This window comes from Odocoileus virginianus, chromosome 4 (assembly GCF_023699985.2).
Source record: "Odocoileus virginianus isolate 20LAN1187 ecotype Illinois chromosome 4, Ovbor_1.2, whole genome shotgun sequence".
Lineage (NCBI taxonomy): Eukaryota > Metazoa > Chordata > Mammalia > Artiodactyla > Cervidae > Odocoileus > Odocoileus virginianus.
The window spans coordinates 14956471-14968611 of record NC_069677.1 but is presented as its reverse complement, the minus strand read 5'-3'; the positions used below and the strand labels follow the sequence as shown (position 1 = coordinate 14968611).

The 12141-nt window shown below is 49.4% G+C and overlaps 1 protein-coding gene across 3 annotated transcripts in view; it reads right to left on the bottom strand.

Moving 5' to 3' along the window:
* Positions 1 to 879: 879 nt before the first annotated feature.
* The window catches only part of XXYLT1 (xyloside xylosyltransferase 1), a 178530-nt gene continuing 167268 nt past the window's right edge, over positions 880 to 12141 (bottom strand). For all 3 annotated transcript variants that reach the window (XM_020877848.2, XM_070466207.1, XM_070466208.1), the window contains one exon: positions 880 to 4082. In XM_020877848.2, coding sequence (XP_020733507.1) covers positions 3686 to 4082 — 397 coding nt within the window. In that variant the 3' untranslated portion in view covers positions 880 to 3685. The remainder of the gene's footprint in view (positions 4083 to 12141) is intronic.

The following is a 12141-nucleotide window of genomic DNA, read 5'->3' as shown; positions in this document are numbered from 1 at the left end:
TGGTTTTAACTCCCTGCCGTGAGCAGACCAACGAATGCAGACAAACGTTACTCCCAACAGAGCCAGGGTAGGGTGCTGCTCAGAGACTGAGGCTTGTCCCTACCCCCTTGTTTTCACAGATGAAAAAACCAAACCAAGGGGGAAGGGGTTTACCCAGGGGCCCCCAACCTCCTGGACACACCTAGGCCTCTGCAGATTGGCATGCTTAAAAAGAAAAAAAAAATTGGATAGCCTACAAGCAAGCATCTGATCATGCACTGGGTTTAGGGATGACACTTAACGTACCCCAAATGGCTTGTTTATAATTTTAAAAGAGTGTTTTAAGTAGTAACTCTTAAGATTTCCCCTGCCTTTATGTATTATTTCTCAGCCTGACACATCTCTTTGCTTCCAACAACACTGTTTAGAGAGAGTTCTTGCTATCTCTGTCTATAAATGAGGAAAGAAGCAATTTTGCTTGTCCAAGATGGCCCAGGGGGTTGGGGGAGAACATGGGCTCACAATCAGGCCTGTTTGAGGAGACAGGTTCTCTCTATGGCACTACCTTGCTTGTTTGGAAATCTCTGCTTGTCCTGCCAGACTCCATGTTCAGCCCAACGCTGGGTCTCCATGCTGAGATCAGGTCTGATGATGAGCAGAGTCTTTGGTTAAAGCAGGTGCCAAACCCAGCTGCACTTGCCCCCCAAGCCAGTGAGCCCCACTGCACCATCATGCACACTGTACCTTGATAAGATGTTATGGAAAGGGGGATGCTGTATTTTGGTTCTGACACATACAAAAATAAATCTCTTTAATAAGCCCGCAAGTTTCCCAAAGGCCATTGTCATATATGTACATACAAAAGATGACAATATCAGAAGTGAAAGCAGAGTCTGGAGATGCTATTATTAGATTTTTTATTTGGAGAACTAGGGCATCCATAGGGAAAGTAGAAAACCCAGATCCTGTTTACCCAAGATTATTTTTTTATGGATGACAGTAACCAGGGCCAACAGTGAACTGTAAGGTGGTCAGGATGATGCTTGCCTGTAACTGGAGGGAAGGTGTGTGGCTAGAATTTTATAGCCTTTACTATTTGTTTCATTATGGAAAATATACAAGTAAATACAGTTAAAGATTAAAAAGTATCTTAATCCTACTACCCAGAAATGTTCTCTTTTTGGACTTCAGTTCCAATCATATCTACAGGCCTATGCTCCACTCACAAGGCAAATTAAACAGCACAGTTATTTTTGCACTGCATTGATCATTTGTTGTTATTTAGTCACTAAGTCGTATCCAACTCTTTTGTGATCCCTTGGGACTATGGGCCGCCAGGTTCCTCTGTCCATGGGATTTCTCAGGCAAGAATACTGGGGTCAGTTTCCTTGCTTATAACAGGATCCCAGTCAGGAACAAGCCTTTCAGGATTTGTCAAAAAGTTGCTTGTGGAAACTCAGGAGCACATGATGGCTTTGTTGGTCTGGCTGGGTTTCCTTTTTTATTTTGCTATTCACCATGGAGTTGTAAGGTCCAGGTTATTCAAGACAGAGAAGGGGGAAGCTCCTGCGTAAGTAATTGCAAAGGTAAACAAGATTTTGTTTGGCTTGTGCCCATTTTGATCAGTTTATTGCTTTTTCCTTGCAATGATAAAGTCCACTCGAGCTATAGAAACATTTTAACTATTGAAACTACTGCAGGAAAAATACTTTGCTATTGTGAGTGTAAAATGCTCTAGTGTTTCATTCACTTTTCCTCATTAAAATAATTGTTTTTTAATGTGTTTGAAACATGATTTTTTTTTTAGGCATTGAACTAATGAAACAGAGAATAGGCTCTGTCTCAATATATTTACATACCATAATGTAATTTAAAAAATAAAATTAGGATCAATAATACATATAATTTTATATTTTGCATTCTTAATAGCATACTATAAGCATTTTTCAAGGCATTATTTTTCAAAAAAATTTGTAATGCCTAAAGTATTCCATTATACAGTTATAACACACATTACTTACCCACTCTATTTAGCATTTTGTTACTACCAATTTTTTTCTATTATAAAAAGTTTGTGATAAACAATGACTCTGTCCACATCTCTTGTTATTTTCTTACAATAAATTTTAGAACCTGAATTATCTTCGTGAATCTTACTGTGTGTGATCACACACATAATACAATGCTTGGCACACAGCAGGCATTTAATATTCGGTGGCTATAACTAGGAAGTCAAGTACCTAACAGAACAGTCCTATTCTGTCAGAGCCGAGAGTTAGGAGAGACATGGGCACCATTTCATCCGGGGACAACGTAGCCAGGTACTTAGGGGTAAGCAGATGAGAACTGATGGGGGGCAGTTTTGCTCCCAGAAGCAAATGGGCCTGTCAATACCTAGAATGAAATGATTCTCTGTTTTGAGTCCAATACAACCTTCTTCAGACGTTCTCCCTCTTAGGCCCTAGAGACCACTGGAAGCATGCTTAGATAGTCATGTGGGGAGGGAGACTCTGAGTGACACTGATCACACTCTTGATTCAGGTCCTTCAGGAAACTGATCAGAGAGCAAACAGCATAAATCACTCTGTTCTCAAAGATTATTTATTAGCTGTTCTCATTCATGGTAGAAAAAAAAAAGATAGTAAATGAAACTGATAAATGATGAAAAGCCAACATTTCTTCCCCAAGAACCTGAGCTGGATTATACAGAATGGACCACTATGGGCTTCATGTTTACGGCTCACTTACAGGAGAACTCAGAAAGCAGAAATCAAGAATTGACAACCTAATTTTCTTCTAAGGTATGGAGTCTCACCCGGGGCAATAAAGTCACGAGGATGATTCTTCTGAATAAAAGGTTAGAATGTCTAAGAGTGACATCCCTGCCAAGTCGCAAGGTTACATTCCGGTACCACTGGGCTGGTTCCTCTTTGGAATGAGTCTTCCCAATCCAGACAATCCTGTGCTTGGGGCTGGCCAATCACTGTTCCTTGATGGCAGATTTGATCTCTGAGCAGAGTCTGGTCACCTGGAGCTGGCTTGGATGATTAAGGGATAATGAGGTTCTGTGATGCAGTTGGGAGATGAACGCTGTGAAGGCTCAAATAATGAGACCAGGTTTCTTATGTGGCCACAGTTGGTGGTGATCTTTACACCTGCACCAGGTGCCAGGAGCATTGTGAAAATAACCACACAGCCTCCCAAGTGTGTGTGTGGAAGGCTAGCATTCCTTTGGATGCTTAAACTCTGGGTTGGTTGGTAAACCCTGGCTCACGCATTTAGAGCTCACTAGGAGCTAGAGCAGTGCTGTTTGTTCTGTTTCACCTGTCGATTTAAAGTAAATTTATGTTTGGTCTATGAAAGCCCAGCTCTTTAAAGGATTTCCAGCCTTTGGGGGCTGAAGGCAAGGGGCACTGTTTTGTTTTCTTCATTCTTTTCAAACGCTGGCTTCCTAGCCCACCGGAAGAGGTCTGTGTGTGTGTTCTTCACAACGTCTGGCTCCTGGAGGCAAAAGGTCCAGAGCACCAGTGGGGTGCAGGCCAGGCATCCCCGGGCGGCCTCAGACAGCACCCCTGAGTGGGAGAGCCGCAGCACCTGATCACAAGGACGTCCTTCAGTGTCTCTCTAGGAGTCCAAATGCTGTCCCGGGCCTGCCCGAGAGGCGCCCAGATTCTGAGCCCGAGGGCACGGCGGGCGGGGCGGGGGCCTAGGCCTCCGGGATCGGGGTGTTGCAGTTCCCGTGGTAGATCTTGACGTGGCCCTCGCACCGGAAGTAGGCGTCAAAGACGTCGCTGTAGCCGTGATCCCTCCACCAGGTGCAAAGCTGCCGGTTCCAGGTGCAGTCCAGCACGTGGAAGAGCTCGGGGTGCTCCATGCCGATCATGGTGAAAAAGTCCTGGTCCCCGAGGTGACCCCGGAAGTGGTACTTGTCGGCCAGCTGCTGCACCTGCGCCGGCTCCAGCAGGCGGTCGTATAGTGGGGACTGGCGCATGGCCTCCAGGTTGAGCAGCATCACCCCACTGTTGAAGCCTGGGAGCCCCTCGGGGGGAGGGCTCCCGACCCGCGTCTTCGGGTTATCATGGCGGAACTGCCAGAATGTGTGCCTAGGGAGGGGGAAGAAAACAGATTTAGCCTGATGTGTGTGTGGGAAACAGTCTGCGAGCTCATTTCCCTGGGTCTTAACAACCACCCCGGAGGGAGGGTCCACTGTCACTGCAATTTTACAGCCACCAGACCTGACAGTCTGAGGTTCAGAATCTGCCTCACACCCCCAGTAGGAGGCAGAGCCAGGCCCAGTCTCCCGAGTCTCAGCCTCAGTGCTCTTCCCACCACCCTGTGATGACATTGTCTGCATCCATTACATCTGTACAGACTTAGGGAGCACCAGGCACTGCACCCTAATGACAGGTGCTCTCAGAGACAATAGGTCACCCTCATACTGCACAAAGGTCAGGGACTTCCCCAAAGTTGTACAACCGGCAAGCAGCAAGAGCAGGGACTCAACCCAGGCCTCCTGCTCCACTGTCCACTTTCGAGGACAGCAACAATCTAGGTGGAATCTTCCACCCCTGTTTTTGCCTGTGATTGTGAAAATGAGAGGAGAGAACTGGGGCAGCAGTTCTGAATGGTGATCAGGTATAGACAGAGTTAAACACAAAGTGAATCAAAATCATTTTTTGCTTTCGAACAAACCTCTTTATTAAGACCCCACACCTAGCATTTCTGAAACAGCTCAGGGCACATGCATGAGCCAGAGTGAAAGTAGCTGTGGCATAGCCAGGTGGTGGTTGTTTAGTCGCTCATTTGTGTCTGACTGTGACCCCATTGACTGTAGCCCACCAGGCTCCTCTGTCCATGGGATTTTTCCCAGGCAAGAATACTGGAGTGGGTAGCCATTTCCTCCTCCAGAGGCTCTTCACAACTCAGGGATCAAACCCACATCTCCTGCATTGCTGGTCGATTCTTTACCACCAAGCCACCTCGGAAGCCCAGGACAGCCAGATAGAATTATGGCAATTTTAGAGAGTAGCATGGCTCAATCTCAGTCTCTCTCTAGGCAGATTTAGAAATCCAGTCTAGGTATACAGCTCATGAGATATTAGAACCAAGGGGCCAAATGCTTCCATCTGGAGAAGGGAAGTCAGACCCAGAAACCTTTCTGTGGGTGATGGGGTGAGAGCACTGCCCACTCTGTTCTCCAGCCTCTTTAATATAAAGTTCCAGCATGCGGTGGGGACAGGAAGGACCAGAGAGCCCCAGGCTCCACACTCACAGAGCTGCAGGCAGAGCAGCCAGACCTGCAACCTGGAGGAAGGAGGAGAGATGGGAGGTCCTCTGTCGTGGGCAAGAGCAGGAGTGGACCTTGCTTTGTTTTACCAGCTTTGCCTCTTCCCTCGAGTCTGTAGGGTGGGGATGCATCAGGGCAAAGCCACCCTCTGGCCTCCCTTTTAGCAGCTCCCCCGGCCAATCACAGGGAGGAACTGGGTGGTGAAGTGGACAGTGCAGTGGAAAGAAAACCGGAGGCCTGGCCTGGGGTGGGCCTCCCTGATCCCTTTTCCAGTTCAACACAGTTCTCCAAGTCTGGGAATAGAGAAAGCTTCCTTGAGGTCTCATATATCAAAAGAGGCCGAGACTTTGCTTCTGGCCGGGGCAAAGCATTCCGTTTGGACGTTCTTACAAGGGGAGTACACAAGTTCATTGTCTGAATTTCACCGTAGTTGAACTGCGAGTGGAACAGAGCTCTGGCGCCTACTTGGTGATAACAACCTCGGCAAAAATAAGCTTCCAAAGCAAACAGAGATGCTAGATCTTTCTAGCCACTAAAGCCCACAGTGATGGGATCATAGTGAGGTTAGAATGCAGTTTGACAACTGTGAGTTCATTTTACCATATTTCCTCCAAATGGTTAATTTCAGGAACCCTCCAATCAGGAGAGGGTTTGGGTTTGTTTTGCTATTCTAGCTGGAAATGTTATTACCCCATTCTCAGTAAATGGTAGAGCAAGAAGACAACGGATGTGGAAGATCTGAACAAAGCTGTCAAGCAACTTGACCTAGTTGACATTTGTGGAACTCCCTACCCAGCAACAGCAGAACACACATTCTTTTCTCCTGCAAATGGAGCATTCACCAAAATAGACCATATGATGGATGACAAAACAAGTTTCAATACATTGAAAAAGGTTAAAAGTCATATAAAGAATGTTCCCTAACCAAAATGGAATTGCACTTGACATAAGAAAACTAGAGAAAATTTCTAAATATTTGGAAATCAAGCAGCACATCTTTAAACAACCCATTGACCAAAGAAGCAATCGTAAGGGAAATCAAAGTATCATAAATTGAATGAATAGTCATGTACCTTTTCATTTTCAAAAGCAGGGTGACCAGCTGTCCATATCCTGAGAAACCCTGAGTCCTAGTCTCAGGCAAACCAGGATGTTTGGTCATCCATTGAAACATTTGGGTTCCAAATATAAGTTACATGTCACCTTGGATATAGGGCTTTTCTCTCCCTCTGTCTGTTTTAAGGGGAGGGTTGTTATCTTGCCAAGATCTAAGATTTACCCCCCAGGGAAGAGAGACCCGGAGGAGGGGAGAAGGTGGCAGTGGAGAGGCAGAGCCAGTGCTTATGGAGCCCCTGGACACCTCATACCCCATCAAGCTCACTGGTCCCCTTGTCCTTCCCCCACAGTTCTGTCCTCCCCTCCCCGGGGACAGAGCCGGGGAATGTGACTCGGGCTGGTGGTATGAGCATGAGGGTCACCTCTGTGACCACCATCACCTCTGCTTCCTCAGCACCCCGCATGGTCCTGGCTCTGCTGTACCAGGACTGAGGGAAAGGTCAGTGCAGCTCAGGCTGCATGGCCTTCAATATCACCTGGAACCAGGGGCAGGGAAACAAAGTCAGAACGCAAAGTTGTTGCTGCTAAGAAAAAACCTGCTGCTTCTCTGGATTCACTGATGCCAGGTCTGTTTTGGGGAAGAGTGAGGAGCAGGGACCCACGAGAAGGTTCTTAGATGTTTTAAAAAGTTTCAGAAGTGTTTCGACTCTCGAGCAAGCTGGGAAGCAGAGGGACCAGCAGTAGCCCCAGGGCACCCCTACCAACCTCAGCAGGGAAGCTCCCCCAATTCTTCTTGTCTATACCAGAGTAACCTGGCACTGAATCTGCTGGCTCAGGAGGGTGGGGCCAGAGATGGAAAGATGGACAGAATGTTCTTCCAGGCAGAGACCATAACCCCAGTGGCTCTTTGGGAACATGCCGCCTAGCACTGCTGCTTAATCAAGACAAAGAGGTACTTCCTAACAAAGAGCCAGAAAGAACCAGGTCTGGGACATCAGAGCATTGTGATATGTAAGAAGCAAGGGAGGGACAGGAAATTGCAACTACAAGCCACCCAGGGAGTGGGAAGCAGAAACGCAGCCTGAAAATGAACCAGTGGCCCTCTAAGTAGAAAATTATTGCCCTTGTTTAAAGCATTCATACTACCCCAAGATGAACCCAGAAAAGCAGAGCTGCTGCTTAGGGCAATGATGAAGTTCTCTGGCCTCTATGGCAGCTGGTTCTTGAGGAACTGCCCCAGCCTGGGGGTGGAGAGTGATCCAGGGACGTGAAGGGATAAGCACTCATAGAAAGGGTCTGATCCCACCACAGGGACCGGCCTGACAGGGTGGGGTCCCCAGTTCCTCACCTGCCGCAGTAGGCCGGGGCTGCGGAGCCCTCTGATAACTCTCTACCTCGCTCCTCTCCCAGGAGTACAGGGACGTCACCGCCTTCACATTAACAAAGGGGAGCAGAAGCCCTTAGTGTTGGTGCAGGGCCCAGACTTGGACCCTCTCATCTCCAAAGTCCCTTTTCATCCATGCCTCGGATTCTACCGTGGGCTGATATTCCAAGGAGCAGCACGTGGACTGCAATCTTATTTCTCAGTTTGGCTAGCATACCCCCAAGGCCACAGGAGCTGGGGACCAGGCCATCAGGAGATGCAGCTGCTGCTGGTGCTTCATTGATTGGGGGTCGGGGGGAATTGGAGAGCCCCCTAGACCCTTGGCTTCCTCACAGGCCCTGGGCTGACTACATATACTCACAGGCACTGCCAGTGACACCTGCTGATACCGCAGGAAACCTCGGTATGAGTGAAGGGATGGATTCTGAAAGCTTCCAGAAGTTTCTCAGGAGAACCACCATGCCCATACCCAGCCGTGTTACACTGCCTAATTGTTGCATTTGGGCCTGTACGGAGGCTTGTCCCCACCCCCATGGTCACCTGGAGACCCACACGGGAGGGGATAAGGTTTCTTCCCCTTTAGGAATAATCCTAACTGTAAAAGGAGCCCCGGGGCAGATGGTCCGTTGTAAATAGCAAGTCCTTCCAGAAGCCAAAGAGGCTTGCTGGGAAAGCGCAAATGAGGAACCTTCAAGCACGTTCTTCTAGTTTATGGGAGATGCGTTTTCTAAATGTTTACATCAAATACATCCTAATTAATAATCCTAAAAAGGACTATTAAAAGCTAGTGGACTAATTGTAGTGAGGAAAACTCATCTTTATGGGAAGGAGTATTTGAAGTAACTTTGAGCCATCTCCTCCCTCGGATCTTTCCCCTGATAATCATTGCTGAGGTCACTCCAACAAATCTGTCAACCAGAGACCCTGGCCTAAGAACCTGAAGCTCACATTCTCCAGAAAAGAACTCAGTTGCCATGAATCATCCCTTTCTCCTCCTCCCACCACCCCAAATCACAGATCCTTCTGTCTCCCTGTTTCTTCATGAGTGTTGTCTCCTGGGTTGGCCCTTCTCACCTCCTAAGGCCCAGTTTTCTACTCTAACTTCCAAGAGGGGAGAAGCAAAGATGGGGAAAGACACGAGGCCCAAATAGTCTGCACAACATTCCCCCCCAGAAGGTTCGAGAAGCCTGTGCTGACAGGCTGAGCTCAGGCCATAGGTTCTCAGGCCAAGAAGGCTCCGTTGAAGGTTGGGGATTCACAAGGACAGCCCCACTCACAGCACATCTCACTGTGGCTCACTCACCCGCATCCCATCCCCCCCACCGCCAAGCGTCCCTAGAGCTGAGGGCAAAGCCTCTAAGGAACACAAGAGGCTGGCCTCCACTTGGAGAAGCTCGCCACCTAATCAGCAAAGGCCGGGTCAGGAAGCTCTATCGTACCTCCCTCATGCCTGTGCTTGTGCCCCAGGTCAGTCAGCTCTTGTTTGACTTGGAAGGGACCCTATTTTCCAGTCCTCTGAGAGAAAAGACCCAAGCTCAGGAGCAGCCCAGTGTTTCACCAAGCCCCAGTCCTGCAAGGTGACAGGGGGCAGTTCTGGGGCATGCAGGGCTGACCTCAGAGCGGTGGCACTGCCCTCAGCCTTGAGCTGAGGTTCTGTGGGACGGGCACTCACCCTTCATTCTCTAGGAGAACCATCACCTTGTGGGATCACACTGGAGAGGACATGGACTGCGTAGAGCTGTGGGCCCCATGAAGCTTTAAACTGCCTGTCTCCCCAAGGTGTTTCGTACTACCAGGAGTCACAGGTGACCTTGTTAGGATCTCCTGCTAGCAAGGCCTGAAACAGGTAGGTCTCTAACCCTGCTTGTCAGAGAGTGTAAGAGATGTCCCCAAAGCCATACAGATTGTCAGCGGTAGGACTGACAGGGGCCTCTTATCAGCACTGATCAGTCAGCAGAGATGTCCTGAAGTCCGCTTTGCCATGTCTCCAAGTCCTCGGTGAGACAGGCAGGAACACCAGAGAGCGCACTCAACTGAGAAGATCCAATCAGTAATCAGATATTTAACAGAGCACCTATTGGATCCACCTGTTGGGCTTCCCCGATAGCTCAGCTGGTAAAGAATCTGCTTACAATGCAGGAGACCTTGGTTTGATTGCTGGGTTGGGAAGATCTGCTAGAGAAGGGATAGGCTATCCACTCCAGTATTCTTGGGCTTCCTTGTGGCTCAGCTGGTAAAAAATCCTCCTGCAGTGTGGGAGACCTGGGTTCGATCCCTGGGTTGGAAGATCCTCTGGAGAAGGGAAAGGCTACCCACTCCAGTATTCTGGCCTAGAGAATTCCATGGACTGTATAGTCCATGGGGTCGCAAAGAGTCGGACACGACTAAGCGACTTTCACTTTCACTATCAGACCCAACCCTTACAGAGGCAAGTGGGACATCCCTGCAAACAGGCTGAGACTGGGTGTGAACACACCAACAGTGGTGGCCCCGAGATAGGACCCTGGGGGCCTGGGCTGAGGACCAGCTGTGTGAGCCATGGGCTTCTCAGGGCCTTGGATGGTTCAGTGATAATGTGGCGATGGGGATGAGATGCCCTTTGGGGCAGTCCTGGACTCCAAGAGCAAACACAAGCCAGACCCTGACCTGCGCCAGGCCCCTGGGGAGTGACCCTGGCTGTCACCGTGGGTGCTCCTCCCAGATGGCAGACGCCCTGCCTGCCCAGGTTCTTGGTGTGCCCCAGGACCAGCCCTTGTCCACCTGGCCAGGTGTCTGCAGGGCTCTCTCTCGACATGGCTTCCTGCTCTAGGGCATCTGGTATGACTGTCTCATCTCCAAAGCAGTGCCACCTATGACCTGCCCACCTCTGTGGGACTCTCAACACCTGGCAGAGCACTGGAATCATGGGGTGTGAACACCCATGCTGCAGGACAGCCCTCCAAATGCCCACGGTCCTCCTCTGCTGGGAGCCATCTGGGAGGCTGTCAGTGGGCCTGAGACACCCCTGACACAGCATCGCCAGCGGCCCCAGGCCCCTCCTCCGTGCCCTCAGGAGGACTGGATGCTTCTCTCTAAAGCATTCATCCTCATCTCTGACCTTCCTGCTGTTCCCAGCCTGTCTTGACATCCCGGGTTCCTCCCACACCTGCTGCCCTGGAGCTGTGAGCCGGTGGGTGGGGCTGGGGATTCACTGTCACTCAGGTCTAACAAATGGCTCTGGAAAACCAGATGTGCCGACTGGCTGGGCCCTGGAGGGCTGCATGGGGAGGAACCGAAGCAGAGACAATGGGGAAGAGACGCTGGAGGGTTCAGCCGGGCAGACGGAACTCTGAAGGCCTCAGGCCTAGGCTCTACAGGGATGGCGGAGCTGCCAACAGCAAACCTGGGAGGATGCAGAGGGGTGTGACCCATTCAGTCCTGAACAGGTGCTAGCAGGGGGCTGGATACAGGTCACAAACACAGTGCAAAGAAGGCAGGACAGAATTCTGGAGAGTTCTGACATTTAGGGAACAGAGGAAGAGAAGCAAGAAAACATGTATGAAGTAGCTCAGTCACCTGTCAGCAACACAATGGCCTGAGCAGCCAGCACCGACTCAGCCTGGGGCCCTCTATCTGCTATGAGAACCCCAAGGAGCCACAGCCACATCTGGCTAGGCCAGCAGGCCCACTGTGCGCACCCCAACCCCTCACCCCCAGGGGCTCAGAGTGCCCCCGGCCTGCCCCCTCACCCCATCATCCAATTCAGTGGGCCTCCAGGCCTTCTCACCCTCTTACTAGTAACTGCCGTCCAGAGCTGTGCTCCCACCACCCACTGCAGCCGCACCATCAGTCTAGTAGCCTCCTCACCTCCTTGCTCATCACCTCTGCCCACATCCACACCCTCTTCTCTGCTCCATCCCCAGAGCACCCTCAATAATTTCAGTGGCCTCACCCTGGCCTCAGGGTTCTTCAAGCCCCTCTTGAGCTATCCACTTGGTGCCCCCTTCTGTGCACCTTGCCACCAGAATGCACCCTGCTCCAAATTTAACGTGATTCTTATCAAATTACTCATGACTTTTTTTCTAGAACTAGAACAAATAATCCTAAACTTTATATGGAAACATAAAAGACTGAGAATTGCCAAAGCAATCCTAAGGAAAAAGAACAAAGCATAATCCTTCTAGATTTCAGACAATACTACAAAGCTACAGTAATCAAAACAGCATGGTATTGGCACAAAAATATGAATCAATGGACCAGAATAGAGAGCCCAGAAATAAACCCATATATCTGTGGTCAATTAATTTTCAACAAAGGAGGCAAAAATATACAATGAAATAAAGACAATCTCTTCAACAAGTATTGTTGGGAAAACTGGAGAGTCCTATGTAAATCAGTGAAATTAGAACACACCCTCACACTATGCACAAAAGTAAACTCAACATGGTTTAAAGAT